Here is a 17,500-nt window from a genome sequence, read left to right as displayed (position 1 = left end):
CATTTATCTGGGCAATAAATTCAATTTTTGAAATGTCCAATTTTAGCTATTATTATAATAGTAAGGTTGAAACGGGTTCTACGGAGATAATAGATGAAGGGAAGGTTTGATGGGATTTTTTTTCTGAATGACAAAACATGGTTTCCTTTTTATTTTTATGAAAGGGAAGAAGGGAAACTCGGAAGTTGTTGCTGTACATGTAAAATGGTGTAATAAAATGGGTTGAGTTCTACGTAAAGTAAAATTCAAATTAGAATGCTACCATTTATTTAGGGCTACCCACTCTGACACGTTTTCAAAATTCTATAAAATGTATTTATTCCCAGTGCACGTGGTGTTATATATCGTTTTTTACCTATTCATTCTAGATAGTTCGAAACCTATATAGGCAACTGTATTCAATATCCTATCTATGTCATCATTTTTCTCTTCAAATATCTGTGTGTTTAACTCTACGAGAAACGCGTAAAGTTTAAAGTGTTTAATCGTCGGAGTTCTCGGCTATTTTGTTGCGGGTGTTGGGCATAAAGACGTTTCTACGGTGAATTTCAGTTTTGTCGATTGCACTTTATTTCAAGCCAAAAAAATAAAGAAAAACAAGTAAAAACTAATTGCATGATACTGAGCAAACCCTTATTATCTCTATTTGTTGAAGTACCTCCCGTTGGTGGACGAATCAAAGTACGATGGAGCAAAATACTCAAGAGTTGAGGACGTGGGTGCAGCAGCTGAAGATGATGCAAGAGCAGTTCGTGGGGCCACAAATGCAAATGCCTCAAGAAGAAAGTGGTCAAGCATGAGATCATGAAGAAACAAAATCACAGAATTTTGGTAGATGCTTGCTGAATGAGTTGTCATTCAATAATAATACTACTTTTTGGAGTCAGAGAAAATGTGAAAACCAAAAGCTAGTCCTGTTTCATTTTTAGGTCGATGGGAAAAGGCGTAGACAATCAGACAGACAACCCTAACACGCACTTTTGTTCTAATGTCGTAAACTCCAAAGACCACGGAATTCATCAGTCTCAGTTTTATTCCAGACTAACTAGATGAGAAATTATTGTGACATATTTTGGCAATCATTATCGACATTTGTGCTAATGCAGAACAACGCAATATCATTTTCCCTTTGGCATCAGTCAATATTGTTTAGAATATTTATTAGTATAACATATGCGACAATAATTAATTGGTTTGCGAAGTAAGATATAAACAAGCCCGACAAGGTTTGACAATCGTTAGTTAGCGATCATAAGCAGAACGTTTTCCAAGATTTTGTAGGCACTAGCAGTAGTTTATTTCTGAGACCTAAATCGAAATCCAGTGTGATCATCACCGAGTATTCGATATGATTGATGCTGGCTTTTTGGTTAACTCAGTAAGTCCTTGCTTAATAGTGGCCTAGTTAAACATAATCGGTCATTTGGCTTCTCCTCTTAATTGAGGGGAAAACAAAATATATCCAGGAGAGGAATAATACAGCAAGGGGCTTAAGATTATATCAATTCACGTATGTGTGGCACGAAAGAGATGTAGGAGTATTAGTACGCTATATCAGGGTGTATAAACACTCGTTAGCTCAGCGAGTCCTTGCTTAATAGTGGCCTAGCTAAACAGAATCAGTCATTTGGCTTCTCCTCTTAATTGAGGGGGAAACAAAATACATGTAGGAGAGAAATCATCATTTTTTAGAAAGGAAGCTCGCGAACCCTTTTTATGTTTAGTCAAACATACTATAGTTGTAAAAGAAGAGTTGTCATTGTTGCACTTTAAAGTGCTTTGCTATTAACCTTTAGGGTTTTGAGATGTTAATCTCCGCTTACTTGCTTGGAACGGAAGCGCCATTTCAGCTTCGGCATACCCACGGCTTTCAAAAAGACCTTCGACGATGCGAGCAAAGTGATTTCGTTCTGAAGTTACCTACATATAATTTCAAGAAAAAAAGTACAAAACTTGAGGAAACTCCCAAAAAAAATTAAAATATACAAAATTAACATAAATAGTGGGACCTGATAGACAAACTGACGTAACAGTGTAAACATTTCTTAGAGTCAATCAGTCAAATTAAAGTAATTTTGGTAAACGAAACGGTCTTATGCTGTCTTATCTGTAAATGAAACTGCCCTATGAAATGAATTTATACATTAAATGCGGGTTATAGACAAAAGAGGGAAGTGACCCTCGCTCTTACCTAGACAATTTAAACCAAAAGATCATTTTACAGTCCTGTGCTAAGTTTCCAGGCCTTTGAATGAAAGCGAGGCTGGAGTTGACCTTCCTTTGATACAATCCCCGTTGATTTCATTATGTAAATCATGTTGTTGTCGTGCTGACGAGTTTCTATTTACATAGGAAAAGCAGTTAGGTTTGTATCAAAGCAAGGTCAACTCTAGCCTTGCTTTTATTCCAAGGCTCTTTTCACCGTTAGTTTTTCTCATTTGCATTACAATGTAATTTAACGTGGAGGCGAGGCAATTTCGGGCTATTTTGTAGTTTTAACCCGAAATAGCCTCGCATCCAGGTTAGATTGCATTGAAATGCAAATGAGAAAAACTAACCGTGGAATAATAATAATAATAATAATAATACTTTATTTCTTAAAAACGTATGTCACGCAAGTCTCAATGCTTTTTACAAAGACAGGTCAAAACATAAAGATAAACATAAAGATAAAAAAAAAAAGAAGGGCTAATTAGGCCGATTTACACGGTACGACTTTCTCGCATGCGACAACGGCTTACGACATGATTTACGATTGTTGCGTACGTCAGAAAAAATGTCATAGCATTTTAAAACATGTTTTAAAACGCTGCGACAATCGTGAGTCATATCGTAGGCCTGTCGTGAGCTTGTCGCATGCGACAAAATCGTATCGTGTAAATCGACCCTTAGACACCTGAAAGGGATCCAAACCCAAGACCTCTGCGCTAACTAACAGAGCTATGAAGCCATTCAGTTGAAAGCAGGTCAATTTGTTTGGTTTAATTGTTTCCATGTGTATTTGAAGTACCACTTTGAATTAAAGGATCTTGTTTAACTGGAAAGAAAGTAATGCAAGCATTCTAAGGACTTCGATGTATTTAGTTTTTTTATCAGATTTTCTGGGGCATCTATTCTTATATCTTTTTGGAACGTTTAAATTTAGCGGAAAATCCAAGTAGCTTCAGTTGAATGAACTCAAGCAATAGTACGAGGGAATCCACATGAATTAATAACCGCAGTTTTTTTCTCTATGGCAACTTAGCACAATTCTAACTCTTCTGCCAAATCACTTCGCCCTACGAGAGAATCACGTGGTCCAGTTTCTAACACTTCGTAATTGGCTTTAACTCCTTGATCCCGTTTCCATATCAACAGCGACTGATAGCTTTTTTCAACTCATCAGTGAGACGACTTACATTATATTGGGACTGGCTCATGTGAGCTGAGGCATCTACTTCATGTAACTCGTCATTAAAGGGAGGACCACTTGCATCTTGTTCAAATATTATATTCTCAACAAAACGTGGACAAAGTTCTCGTTTCCTACTGAGTCCTATTACTCCCACAAGAGACCATCGGCCACTGTTGCGGGGTGAGGTCTTTTTGTCTTTGACAATGATTGGAGCTCCAAGCACAGAAGACCACTCCAGCTTCCTGTCCTTTCCACTTGTGTCACTTGTCAGTAGTTTATGCGTTTGAGTGTCTCTTTGGAACTCTAATTTCAGTTTATAAGTTTCTCAGGCCCAACAAAGCAATAAGCCTCCAAGTCCGTGGTAAATTCTTGTTTTTTGTAAAGGTCTATAAGCAATAAGGAACTTCTTCGAGGAAAGCGAAGCAAAAATAGAACCCGCTGGAAAAGACAACTTATGACCAAACGTCTCAACGGTTGATTTCGAAGCGATTGAAGCCGCGTGTTTTCCAAAGCGTTTACTTTAAAAGTGATTCACTTGAGCTCCTTTGTTTACGTGTTTAGCTAAAGCAGGCCAAGTCACAAATTGCGCCACTTCCTTGTCATCTTTTTTGACGTAGACAGAACAGGCCATTCCTTTACTTTGGTAAATACCTTGAATCTTCTCCTTCCTCACGCCATAAACAGCCATGAACGGATCCACGTTTTCTCCACAATCTTCACCTATACCAGACAGTAGAGAGTTTTAGATCAGAGTTTACCGCGAACTTCTAACCGCTAGAGGTCACGTGACAAGTCTTTCGCGTCACGTTAGATGTTCACGACGTGCGTTTTCAACGTGGAGAGGTAAGTTTTCACGTATGTCATTTACCTTAAAGCTTTTAGCATATAATTCTTGTTTTATCCCACGTAATGATGCAAAAACTTTGTGGAGCAAGTCTTTATCTACTAACAGAGGCACAAATTTGGGCGAAATGCTACATTTGATAAATCCTATTGGATCTTGAAAACAAGTGCTATTCATGGTTGCTGATTCAAAATGGCGCCCATAAATTTGCAAGAAGAACTATTGTAAGAATTTACAGCTCTTTGCTGCTAGATAGCCCAGTATTACAGTAAATTTCTTTTATTTTCACTGATTGATGTTTCCTCTATTTCTAAATGGAAAAATAAACCTAGAATGGCTCCATTTCGTTGGCCAGAGGCTCGACACGAGTTGGCTCTTGCCAAGGAAGTTGCTCAACACAACCCCGAGAAACCTGATGAGTGGGAAGCAGTGGCTAGGAGACTCGGCAAAGCATTTTCTACGGACTCTTGTACTGTCAAGCTTAAGGGAAGAGGCTGCCGTGAAAAAATGGATCGGATTTTAACCAAGTACAAAGACGAAGACATGAAAGGTTTAAAGAGGTAAGTTTGCTTTTGGTAGGCTTGTTTATACTCAAAAATTGAGGAAAACGTGCAACCCTCTGTTTTTATTAGTCACAATAACAAAATGTAGAACACGTCCATGTGTTTCTTCTTGCATTGCCTTTTTTTATAACCTTGCTCTTTTGATGCTCAAATGGTAAAATGTACATTGCATCACGAAAAGAAATTTTCATGCAAAACATGATATACAGCCTTCAGGTTTAAGCTTATACTTTGATAGTGCCATGGAGTATAAAACCAAATTGAGATTTTGACTCTGGCTTACATTTTTTCATTTAACTTAATTCAAGGCAAATCCAATCCTTTTTATAATTTTACAATTTACAATTTTTACAATTTACCTGATTAGCTCCTGCCACCTCATTTAGTTTTTATACAACACTGGCTTAGCATTTATGTCAAGATTTTTAATTCTGTCCTTTATTTTGGATTTGTGATACCTGGTTTGTAATGGGTTTAGGGAGGTCTTGGATACAAGCAGCTAAGGTCCCATCACCGGCTACTTTCCATTAGATCACAATAAATAAATTCTTAGCAACAGAACTTTGTCAGACTTAGCAGACGGCTACTTTCGAAACATTCTGACCATACTGATCAAACATGCTACAATGTGCCTATAGTGTTATTATTATTATTATTATTATTATTATTATTATTATTATTATTATTTGTGATTTTGAAGATCAGGCACAGAGGAAGAATTCACTGCGATTCAGCAGTTATGTGAGGATATCCTAGTATATAGAAGAGATATTCTAGAGATGCGCAAGATAGAAAAGGAATCAAGAAAGAAAAGGGAGCAGGAAGATAAAAGGAAAGGGGAGGAGATGCGGCAGGCAGCTATGGAAAGACTAGCAAGTTAATATCCAATTCAATATTATGTTGTCCAAACAAGCTTAGGTTATGGTGACGAGATCCATCAGGACCGTAACTCATTTTGTGTTGTTTTTCTTTTGCCGTTTTACACAGTTTTTACCCAATTTTCTGAGTGCCTGCTTTACTTGGTGATTCATGATGTGTTGTGATTGAGCACCATATAATTTAAGTGTCTAATATTTGACTTGACAGTTTGTAGTTTGAACCAGTTTGAATAGAACCCATTGCTTTCATTTTAGAGCGCCGTAGTGATGCTGGCACATCAGGTGGTGCCACATGCGATGTGTCTAGTAGCGGGTCAGATGAAGAAAGTCCTTCAAAAGGTAACATTTGTGAAATCTAACAAACTATTATTCCAACTACTCTGGCTGATTGGTTGCCATAAATATATGAAATTGATTTTCTCTTCTACTAGGGGCCACAAAAGGAAAGTGAACAGATGTTTTTTTTTGTAATGGACAAACTGTTTGTATGATGAAATCCATATATTTTATATATGTAAACATATTTGATTCAGACTTTACCCCAAGAGCTTGACTGCTCATCTAGGGGGGCTCAATGGATCCATTAAATTTTAATGTGGTTGCTCAGTTTTCTGCCACACTGTGATTACATATTTCCATCTCCTTCCCCACCCCTGGGGGAGAGGGGGGCTTTAGGCTTTGGTTGGTCTTCTACAAAAATAAATACAACACTTTTTCTTTTATTTCTCGTGTAAATTATTTCTACAGGAACCAAAAGGAAAGTTGCCAGGTCAAGCAGAAAGTCAGCAATTGAAATGCTGTCAGAAAAGTACAAGGAGAAAGCAAAACTGAAAGAAAAAGAGCTGGAAGTGAGAAAGATGGAGCTGGATCTTCAGAAACAAAAGTATGAAGATGAAGCTGAAGAAAGGAAGCTTTTGTTCTCCATGCTTCGAGAACAACTGAAAAAATAAATCATTTTGTAGTCAGTTGCTCTTGAAGCATTGACAACATAAGCTTTTTCTTCTGCTTCATCTTCATTTTGTTTTACTTTATTGACACCCCTTCCACATAATTTTTGTTCACTGGAGGAAAAGAAAATAAAAGATTCATCTTCTCTTGTTTTATTTCACTCCTGTTGCTATTTACATAAATAAAATAATTATAGGTAGAAAGACCAAGTAAACATGGTCATCAGTTGGATAGATAGGTTTCCAGGGATGGCGGGTCTAAATTAAAATAAGTGGTTGTCTGTGACCCATATAAACAGGTGTGACAATTGATAAGAATACATGCAACCAAATAATATTTACCCACAGGCTGTAAAAGGATCTTTAAGTTCTTTTTAAAGTCTAAATATGTAAAATTTTGGCAGATTTTGCCAAAGCCCCATTCGACACATGTCCGAACTCTGCTCATTCTTGTATTGAATTCCTGCTCATCATCTGTAAGGTGAGCTTGACGGAATGGAGCAATAATGTTCTGTGTAATACCATAGGCAGGATCCCCATAAATAACGTATGGCCCTCCACTGGGTTGAACAAATCGACGCAGTTTAGCTGACAGGCCGCTCACCCCAAGCATGAAGGCATGGTGTCGGCAACCCTCTATAGGACCAAACATATGGGCTATCAGGCCATTTGGGGATTGAACAGACTAAAAAGTAAATAAAACAAATATTTGTAAATGAAACATTAAGTTGTATTACAACATCCTATATATAGGTACTGCTCTGTAAATATCTTCCATGTTCATAACATGTAGGGGATGGAGTTCCCGGTGTTGTAGCTGTCCTTTCCCGGTGAGTGTATATGGGTGAGTGGGTATAGCAGGTCCACATAAGCTAAATAGGTGCCAAAACTTCAACTTGCTCAAACAAAGAAACATGCCTGTAACTTTTGAGAACTTTCGATTGCTTTAGTTAATATGTGGAATATTATTGTGAAAAAGGAGGAACTACGCACCGTGAACCTCAGTATTCTATACCTCAATACAAATGCACTCATGCCACTGATTTCTTTATTCAGCTTGTCACTTTTCTCATAAGTAACATGGAAATTATTGCCTACAAAACAACAGTATTTAAACCAGGCTAGTCTTTCTACGACATACAAATCATAATTAACCTTCCATTTCTAATAACAACCGAAAGGCAATTAAACACCAGAAAAGGTGATCTTGGTGAGCGAGTTCCAAGCTTACAGTTCATCGCCATGTTTGAGACCCCCAGTTGCATCACCCATATGTTTCATATCACCTGTGACATTTTGAAATCCGCCAATCTTTGAAAACACTTTAATCTTCATCATTTTTCCAGCTGGTTTCACGTTGTCAAGATACACGACACGGATGGTTAAGTCCTTGTAGTTACGGAAATAAAGGCATTGTTCCTTGGCCACCGCCCAAACGGTGAAATCTCTAATCCTCTAGACTTTATGATAAGATATTACCCCGAGAGGAATGTCGACAGAATTCAGCACGTGAAAAGCCAAGTTGACGGCGGTTATGTTCGTCTTGGGAGTCCTGGCAAATTCCTTTAGCACCGCTGCACGGACAAACGTTGATGGAGGTGTTAAGTCAACGGGCATGCGCATTCCAAGGAACCCACTTCCTTCTCCAGTCGGTGGAAATTTAACTGGGTCCAATACCAACGGCTCGTTATTAAACTTTGAGAGTTGAACGTAGTTACGTAGGTTTAGCATTTGGAAGTCTTAAGGAGAGGCGTTGGTCATCACACCCAGTGTATGCCACCGAATACCAACGGAAAGGATTGTGATGACATACTCTCCCTCACTTCCTGTACGGATCCAAAAATCTGCCAAGGGCCACAGGGTTAACTGTAAAGACTCTATCGCCTCTCCACATTTGCTGAAAGGAACGTCCTGTCGTGTGAAAACAAACATAAAAACACGATTTTTAAGTTTGATTGGAAATTTAAAACCCGCGTTTCAAGACCAAACTTAAATCGAGATTTTCCAAACGAGCGAACCATCTTTTTTTTATAAAAATGAGTATACACACTACAGTTATACGGGATGATTCTAGTTTCCGGCTATAACGTTGCGTTTTGTATGCCCCACTGATGTCTCTTCAAAAGTATTTTAAAATCTCGAATAGTAGATTTAATTATACACTGGAAACTAGATTAAGAACAAAGATTTAAATAAATCAATAGGCTTTTGACATCTGGGCCTGGTTGTTCAAAAGCCGTTAAGTGCTAACCCCAGACTAAAGTTGACCACGGTGTTTGTTTTTCTACAGTCTGTACTACCAAATGATGGTCAACGCGAACATTCGGCAAAGTTTTACGAATATTGGGGCCAAAGACAAAGCTCCAACGCGCTTGCCAAATCAACACGGTAACTTTAATTCGATGCTCGAAGTTCATTAACTAAAGCGGTTGCTAAAAGGAAACAAACACAAATACGTTATTGCAATGAGCTAAGTGAACAGAAATCGACAAGGAATTATAAACGACGAAATAAACGAAACGATGAGTGGAAATAATACTTACAAACGTTGTATGGCTTTTAAAACGGAACAAACTAAGCCAAGAGACAATAAAAATATTAACAAAACAATGTTGACTTTGTCCCAAGTACAAAATGAGAATGAATGAATGAGTTTATACTAATGAACTAAACAAAGGCAAAATTATGCAGGGAAAAACTAACAGAATAATGATTCCGAAAACGACATATAAGCGGGAAAGAAAGTAATTTTAAAAACAAAGGCGAACAAAATATTCATTCAAAAATGCGGCAGCAACATCTGGCTCCCCTAAGAGTTTCTAGCTTCCGAAAAAACTCTTACAGACTGAAGCTTTAAAAAGAAAGCAAATTACACAAAGTTTCAGTTATGTCACTAAAGGCTCCTCTGGCTGGGATTTTAAACCCTGGTCTTCGGGCGTGTTTTCAAGGATTAGAACAAGCTTGTGGACAGGACGATCTAGTGTTGTTGTTCCCGTGACTCTGACGGAACGCACGTTTCCTTCTGCATCGGGATAGGTGTCGACTATTCGGGCCATAGGCCAATCGTTTCGTGCGGCTCGATCATCTGCGATGAGGACCAGGTCTCCCTTTTCGAAGTTCCTTCTTGGGCGATTCCATTTCACTCTTTGCTGTAGACATTGAACATACTCCTTTCTCCATCTTGACCAGAATACGTTGACAAGGTATTGGACTCTTCTCCATCTTTTGCGCAAATAAACATCTTCTTTCTGGAAGTTGCCAGGTGGGGGTAACACAACCTTGGATTTCATCGTCAAGATGTGATTGGGGGTCAACGGATCCAAATCGTCTGGATCACAGGAAGGTGTGGTTAGGGGTCTGCTGTTTATAATACACTCTACTTCGTCATTAAGGTTCGAAAGGATTCGTCGTCAAGACCGCGGCCATGTTCACGCATTAACGCAGTGAGAATTGAGCGTACAGAACGGATTTGGCGCTCCCACACGCCACCCATGTGCGAAGCAGACGGAGGGTTTCGCTTCCATTGTACCCAATCAGCCTTGAACTCTCGGCATAAGCTTCTCTGAATTGAGCCGTTAACCATCTCTTCTAGAGTTTTTCGTAATTCTTTCTCTGCCCCAACGAGATTTGTACCCTGATCAGATCTGATCTCACGCACTGGCCCTCTTCTTGCAACAAAGCGACGTAAAGCACTCACGAAGGAATCAGTTTCTAGCGAGTTCGCAGTCTCGATGTGCACGGTCGACTTGATAGGCAGGTAAACAACGCACCGTAACGCTTAATTTCCTTGCGTCCTTCTTTGATTAAAGACGGGCCAAAGTAATCGAGGCCACAATACGTAAATGGAGGGGCTGGTGATAATCTTTCTTTGGGAAAATCGGCCATTTTTTGCTCACTGATTACACCACGAAGCCGGCGACACGTGACGCACTTTGAGATGAAGTGGCTTACAACGGAATTCGCGTTGATGATCCAATATTTGCTCCTAAGCGCGCCCAAGGTGATGCTTCGACCGGAATGGCCAACCCTTTCATGCGCGTCACGAATAACGAGATTCACCACGAAACTCTTCTTTGGGAGGATAACCGGGTGTTTGAAATCATCTGGAAACACTCGTGATTTGCCAAGTCTTCCCCCAACACGCAGCAAGCCATTCTTGTCTAGAACAGGATCAAGTTGATACAATGTGCTAGATTTCTTGATTTCCGCTTTTCTGGCTCTTGAAAAATCACGCCTCTCTTGACAATGCTCTCGCTGGATCTTCCGTAAGACTTCAAGCTCCCTAGGAAACTCACTATCTTGCACCAGTCGGAGAATGGTTTTCTCTGCGTGCTGCGTTTCTTCAACGGTGAATGATTCGTGACTCGTGTCTTTAATGGCTGCATTTCTCGTTCTGTGTGCTTTGTCTGTCAGCGGTAACTGCTTGTGGGTTAATAATTGCTTGAGGCGAAGTATCCAGGCGATGCATTTCTTCATGCGATGCCAGTTACTGAAACGCGCAAGCCTTGTCAGGATGTCTTTCTTGACATCAGGATCATTGTTGAGGACGCTATTCAGGACACAAGGAGGCTCGGGCCATTCACTCTCGGATAACCATAAGAAATCGGGGCCTTTGGTCCAACGTTGCTGATCAGATAATTGATAACCATTCAGACCACGCGATGCATCATCAGCCGGGTTGTTCTTGGATTCAACATACCTCCACTGAGCGGGATCTGTTTGATCTCGAATACTTTGCACACGATTTGCTACAAACACGTGGAAACGCTTCGCTTCGTTTCGTATGTACTTCAATACGGTCGTGCTATCGGTCCAGTAGGTCTCACTATGAACGGGATCATCTGACTCTCTGGAAATCATTCCACCTATTCGAACAGGGATAGTCCCGGCTGCAAGCTCGAGACGCCGAATTGTCATGACTTTAAGTGGGGCTAGGCGGGACTTCCCCATCAGAAACGAACAGTGGATGTTACCCTTGTCGTTTTCAATCCGTAGATACGTCACTTGGCCATAACCAATGGCACTTGCGTCTGAGAAATGGTGGATTTGCCTTGAAATAACAGAACCGGAACCATCAGGCTTGACACAACGGTCCATTGAGAAGTGCTCCAATGCAGACAACTGACTTCTCCAATTCTCCCAACGTACGCGAAACTCATCGTCAATCTCATCATCCCAGTCTAACTTCGTACGCCACAGATTTTGCAAAATTTTCTTTCCGGTCAACAAAAAAGGCGCAGCTATCCCCAGTGGATCAAAAATAGAGCAGACGGTGGAAAGAATACCTCGGCGAGTGAGTGGCTTGTCCTTGAGGATGATTCGAAACCCAAACGTGTCTGATTCGACAGCCCACTGTACCCCAAGGGCTCTTTCAACTGGTAGAAAATGACTGCTCAGGTCTAAAGCTCTCAATCCTTGGGCACGTAAGTCCTCCGGCACGCTCTCCAACACTCTTCTGCTGTTGCTAGCAATCTTCGATAGGTTGAAGCCTCCATGAGCACATGCGGAGCGTACACCACGTATTCTCTGAATAGCCTCTTCTTCTGACTCTTCCGAGCGTAAACAGTCATCTACATAAAAATTCTTCCTTAATACCTCAGCTGTTTCGGAACCAACGAATTCTTCTGCATCATCTGCAGCTTGTCTTAAAGCGAAATTGGAAGAACTAGGAGAGTACAAAACTCCAAACAGGTGCACATTCATCTGATATTCTGCGAGGTCTCTGTCGAGGTTACCACTCGGCCACCAAAAGAATCTGAGAAAATCTCCTTGTTTATCGGGTACTCGAACCTGGTGAAACATGGCATCAATATTACCCATAAAGGCGATTGGTTGCTGACGAAATCTTGACAACACGCTAACTAAGCAACTGGTCAGGTCCGGCCCCTGGAGTAATTGGTCATTTAGAGACGTCCCTCCAAATCTGGCACTGCAATCAAAGACAACCCTGATCTTGTTTGGTTTCCTAGGATGGTAGACACCATGATGAGGTATATACCGCAGTCGACCTGACTTGGCGGGAGCTCGATCTTCTGGCACCTATCTAGCAAATCCCTTACAGATGATGTCATTCATAAAATTAACGCAGTCTTCGTAAAATTTACTGTTTCTTGTAAACTTTCTTTTCAGTCAGCATGCTCTTTGCAACACCTGCTCTCTGTTGTCCGGAAAACACACATCGTCAGAGCGGAAGGGTAGAGGTATCTCGTAGTGGTTGTCATCTGTGCGTCGAATGCCCTGATGGACAATCTTAAGAAACTTCTTGTCTTCTTGTGAGTACTGTCGATTTTTCTCGTCAAATCTTTCGTGGAAGTCTAGTTCGAACATCTTGTTCAAAGCCAGTGGCACAATAATTTCTTTAACTTTGTCCTCTATTGCAAAATGATGGCCAAGGCGCTTCTCTGATCCTACTTCAAAGGCAGCTATTCTATTGCAGTCGACTTTCTGCTGCCATGTATTGGTCATGTGCAGCGGGCCAACCATTGCCCATCCTGCAAAAGTCTTTAACGCATAGGTACCACCTGTTGCACTCGCTAGGATGTCCATCGATTCAAGGGCCTTTGGACAGTTTGATCCAATGAGAAGACCGACTTTCGCACCGTGGAGCTTAGAGGGCATAAATTCAGCTATCCGGTTGAGGTGTTTCCACCGACGAGTGAGTTCAGGTGATTGCACATCTACCTCGATCGCAGAAATATCTTCTTTGGTGTATGTCTTAGGCAAAGTGATGGCATTTTCACCATTCAGATCCGTAACGGTCAAAGCGTTCAAAACCTTAGCGTCATGTAACTTAGTACCGTTCACATTTCTCACCATCAGCTTCGTGTCGGCACCTTTAACATCCAAGCAGGCTGCTACGTCTTCAAGAACAAAGGTTGCGGTGCTACAACTGTCGACCATGGCGTAGGTAAGCACTTCAGTTCCGGCGGCTTTTAGTCTGACAGGGACTATAGGTAGGCAGTTACTGGATTCCCAATGCCAACAACACTACAAACGGCCTCCTCAGTTTCAGCATGAGAAGTAGTTACCACATCGACTGATTGCTCGTTTGATGTTGGCTGATTAGGACGAAAGTTGTCATCGTGAAGTCCGGTAGGATGACGTCTATCACACGTTTCACAAGTTCTTCTCTGGGCACACCCATTTGACCTATGACCACCACCGTAGCACGCGAAGCACAGCTCTTTCCCCTTTAGAAACTCTCTCCTTTCTTGTAAGGACTTCTTTAAGTCCTGTTGGCAGTCATCAAGATCATGACTCTTCCCACACATCTCACACAAGTTTTCAGGGTCACACCTTTCGTTCTTGGGTGCAGTAACTACTGTCGTTGCGTGACTAGAAACATGGCTTGTCGTGCGGGAACGGTCTCCGTATGTTCTCGGCTTGTTTGCATTCCTACCCTTGTTGAAGCGATCGGGGCGTTCTGACACATCCAAACGACTGAGCGCTTCTCGTGAAAATACTGGATCGGTGGCAATACCTGCCTCAGTCTTGACAAATTTCACGAGGCTAGCAAACCTGGGGGTGATGCTTCCGGTGACTCGATGTCTACTAGATTCTCTGCGCCATCTGTCTTGGAGTGACAACGGAAGTTTTCTCACCGTAGTCTGAATGTCGTGTGGATAGTCTAAAATTGACAGAAACGTAATCTCGAACATCGCGCTCCGACACTGAGTGAGAAACGTAGCAAACCGGTCTAGAGCCTGATCGTCCCCTTGTCTAATGCAAGGCCAGTCATTAACCTTGTTTATGTAAGCGTTCGCAATCTTGTACGGGTCTCCATACTTTTCAACCAAAAGCTTCATAGCCTCTGCGTATCCGTTCTGACCGTCGAGATGGAGGCAACCTTTAATCAACTCTTTCGGCTCTCCTTCCAGGTACTGCTCTAAGTAGCGCAAACGTAGGTCGTTCGACTTCAGTTTACTCTCTATTTGTGACTCAAAAGCTCTGTGAAACGTGAAGAAGTCTAAGGGATTACCGGTGAATTTGGTGATAGTTAGTGCTGGCAAAAGGGTTTGCTGTTGCTGTTCCACCAAGAGCTCGGTTAGTCTGTTTTGCTGACTGAGAACTTCTTGAACACCTTCAGAAGCGTTCTGCCTTTCGCTCTGTTTCATTTTAAATTCAGGAAAACATGGGTTAAACTGTGAATAAGGCGCTGCAGTTGGCTCCACTTGTCCAGGAGGGTATTATGCCTGAGGAGCAGGTGGTGGATGTGGGCGTTAGCGATGGATGTACGGGTAAAACATGCGGCTTTTCTTCCAAGGCATCATCTTCGAATTCAGCAAACGCCCTTTCCCTCGCGTGAGCTACCGCTAGTTGTTCTTCTAAGAGTAAACGCTCTGTTCTCTTCTCCAGTTCTTGCCTACGCTCTAACATCGCGAACTTCGCCATCAGTTCGGCCGCTTTCCCTCTTTCTTTTGCCCGACCGGATCCAACAGATGTGGACGATGCCTTTGAGCGACGGGACGATCCAGAACGCCTTGAACATTCTGATCGGTCATCTAGGCTGTTCAAAATCTTTTCCTTCGCGGAGGACATCCAATGTTCCGTTGTCTCGATAAAATCAATCATATGACCGCTGTGTAGAGCGTACCAGTCGCTAGCTACGTCAAGGTCTTCTTCAGTTTCCAAGGTCATTCATAAGGGTCGCGACCGCCTTTTTCACCTCCTCGCTGGGGGCACGAAATGTGGACAACTCGCTTTCAACAGTGTTAACATTGTCCGTGTTTTTGGTCATTTAACCTTCCTCTGCAGCGTATAACAATCCATCCATTGAAGTCGTGCGACATATCCCGATCCTTCTAAGCGTCGCGTCGGCCTAGATACGCAAACTGTTGCAGTGACAGTCTCCTTCGATGGATGCTCGTCGACGTCAGTTTGTCCGTTGCAAATCCCGGCATCCATATTCATCCAGAACTAACATTTCAACGAATATTGGGGCCAAAGCCAAAGCTCCAACGCGCTTGCCAAATCAACACGGTAACTTTAATTCGATGCTCGAAGTTCATTAACTAAAGCGGTTGCTAAAAATAAACAAACACAAATACGTTATTGCAATGAGCTAAGTGAACAGAAATCGACAAGGAATTATAAACGACGAAATGAAGGAAACGATGAATGGAAATAATACTTACAAACGTATGGCTTTTAAAACGGAACGAACTAAACCAAGAGACGATAAAACTTATAACAAAACAATGTTGACTCTCCCAAGTACAAGATGATAATGACTTTTTAAGCAAAGCGGCGAGTTTATACTAATGAACTAAACAAAGGCAAAATTATGCAGTGAAAAACTAACAGAATAATGATTACGAAAACGACATATAAGCGTGAAAGAAAGTAATTTTAAAAACAAAGGCGAACAAAATATTCATTCAAAAATGCGGCAGCAACATTTACATTAGAGAAAAATCAATCTTGAAAAACAAATAAGCAGAAAGAAACTTTCCCCAAAAAGTTGAAAAAAGGAAGCAAAGTTTACACTAATCCAGGTAAGCTGATCGGCTTTCGAACAACCGGGCCATGACCAATAAAGTACATTTTTCACATTTTTCGTTTGGCTTGGTTTCAACTCTCGTATACGAAAGGTTATTTCACGTTGCATCATCGCCACCATGTTGGTGGACGAAAACATATAAAGATTTATCATTAGCTCCTTTTGCTTCATTACAATATTACCTGTGTCTCTCGAGATTGGTTGCAAATCACCAAAAGACTTGATGCAAAACTGGCCACATTTTTTTAAATTTGTCTTTGTGCTAGTTATCATTACCATTCACGTTTTACAGCCAAATTTTTTTCACTTGCGAGATTAGTGCTAACAAGGACTTCTTAAGACTAATTTGCACGAAGATAAACTAATTAACAAATAGAAAGTGGTTCAGCGTTGTCTGTACTCTTGTCGACAACGATATTCGTCATCACAGTGGTCAAAATTCAAAATCATGACACAAGTCTACAACATGACACATGTCTACAACGTTCTTGCAATTTTATTGTTTTATTTCCCAAAATGGACGTTCCTGATTGGCTATTACATTGCGTGACAAATTGACGCGTACAGCGTTGTCTGGACTCTTATCGACAACGGCAAATTAGCCAGTCAGATTGCGAGATTACAAGTAATTGTGGTAAAATAGTATATTACTGCCCTCTTTTTTTGCATTTTGAATAAAGTTTCCTTGTATTCCTTGGGGTGCAGGGGTGACGCAGTAGTGAGAGCATTCCCCTCGATCCCACCAATGTTGCTCGGGTTCAGTTCCCAGACTCAACGTTATGTGTAGGTTGGTACTCCGGTTTTTCCGTCTCCTCAAAAACTAACATTTGATTTGATTGGCGTTAATTTGTTAATTTCAATTTACAGTGTCCCCAATTAGTGCTCGAGCGCTAGAAGATTAGACACTTAAATAAACACCCGAACCTTTCCTTTCCTTTCCTTTCCTTTTTCCTTTATACAAGGAAGATTTGAGGTCGTAATTTATTAAAACTTTAAAATGGTCGCAATTGGCGTTGTGACCTGTTTTGATTGAGTGAATTCACAGTCACGTTGACCGAGATTTTCTCACATCCTTTCACGCGTTAACTAGATGTGCTTAGAGTGAGCATATTCAGAGATTAAGGCTGGCGGATAGTGGCTCAGTATCCACCGAATAAAGTTATAATGGCCTTCCAGCAACCAGTTCAATTCAAAAGGTGGATACTGCAACCGGATAAACCACTAGCCATTGGATTGTGCTATTGGTTTCACTATGACTTATCCACCATTTTGAAGTACAAAAATAGGGGCACTCATGAACTATTTATTTTCTAGCGGCGGTACCTGATATTTCGTGAGGCCAGGGAACATAAGACCTCCCACTGATCTGCTCCCA

At 41.1% G+C, this 17,500-nt stretch overlaps 1 protein-coding gene and 1 pseudogene across 2 annotated transcripts; one reads left to right on the top strand and one right to left on the bottom strand.

Annotated features, from left to right (window-relative positions):
* The first annotated feature begins 4,571 nt into the window (after positions 1–4,571).
* On the top strand, positions 4,572–6,633 carry LOC137988688 (uncharacterized). Of its 2 annotated transcripts, XR_011120819.1 has the most exons (3): positions 4,753–4,798; positions 5,935–6,018; positions 6,427–6,633. XR_011120819.1 is itself a non-coding variant. In XM_068834666.1 (2 exons), exons 1-2 carry the CDS (start codon positions 4,572–4,574, stop codon positions 5,680–5,682), a joined length of 408 nt encoding a protein of 135 aa, XP_068690767.1. The 2 variants fall into 2 exon arrangements, 1 of the variants encoding a protein (XP_068690767.1); XM_068834666.1 differs by lacking the exons at positions 5,935–6,018; positions 6,427–6,633 and adding an exon at positions 5,502–5,682 and having other exon boundaries at positions 4,572–4,798.
* Positions 6,634–7,853: 1,220 nt separating this feature from the next.
* The window catches only part of LOC137988732 (uncharacterized), a 15,142-nt pseudogene continuing 5,495 nt past the window's right edge, over positions 7,854–17,500 (bottom strand).

The sequence above is a fragment of the Montipora foliosa genome, unplaced genomic scaffold, assembly GCF_036669935.1.
Source record: "Montipora foliosa isolate CH-2021 unplaced genomic scaffold, ASM3666993v2 scaffold_425, whole genome shotgun sequence".
Taxonomy (NCBI): domain Eukaryota; kingdom Metazoa; phylum Cnidaria; class Anthozoa; order Scleractinia; family Acroporidae; genus Montipora; species Montipora foliosa.
Note: the sequence above shows the minus strand (reverse complement) of the source record. Positions and strands in the feature narration are given on the sequence as shown.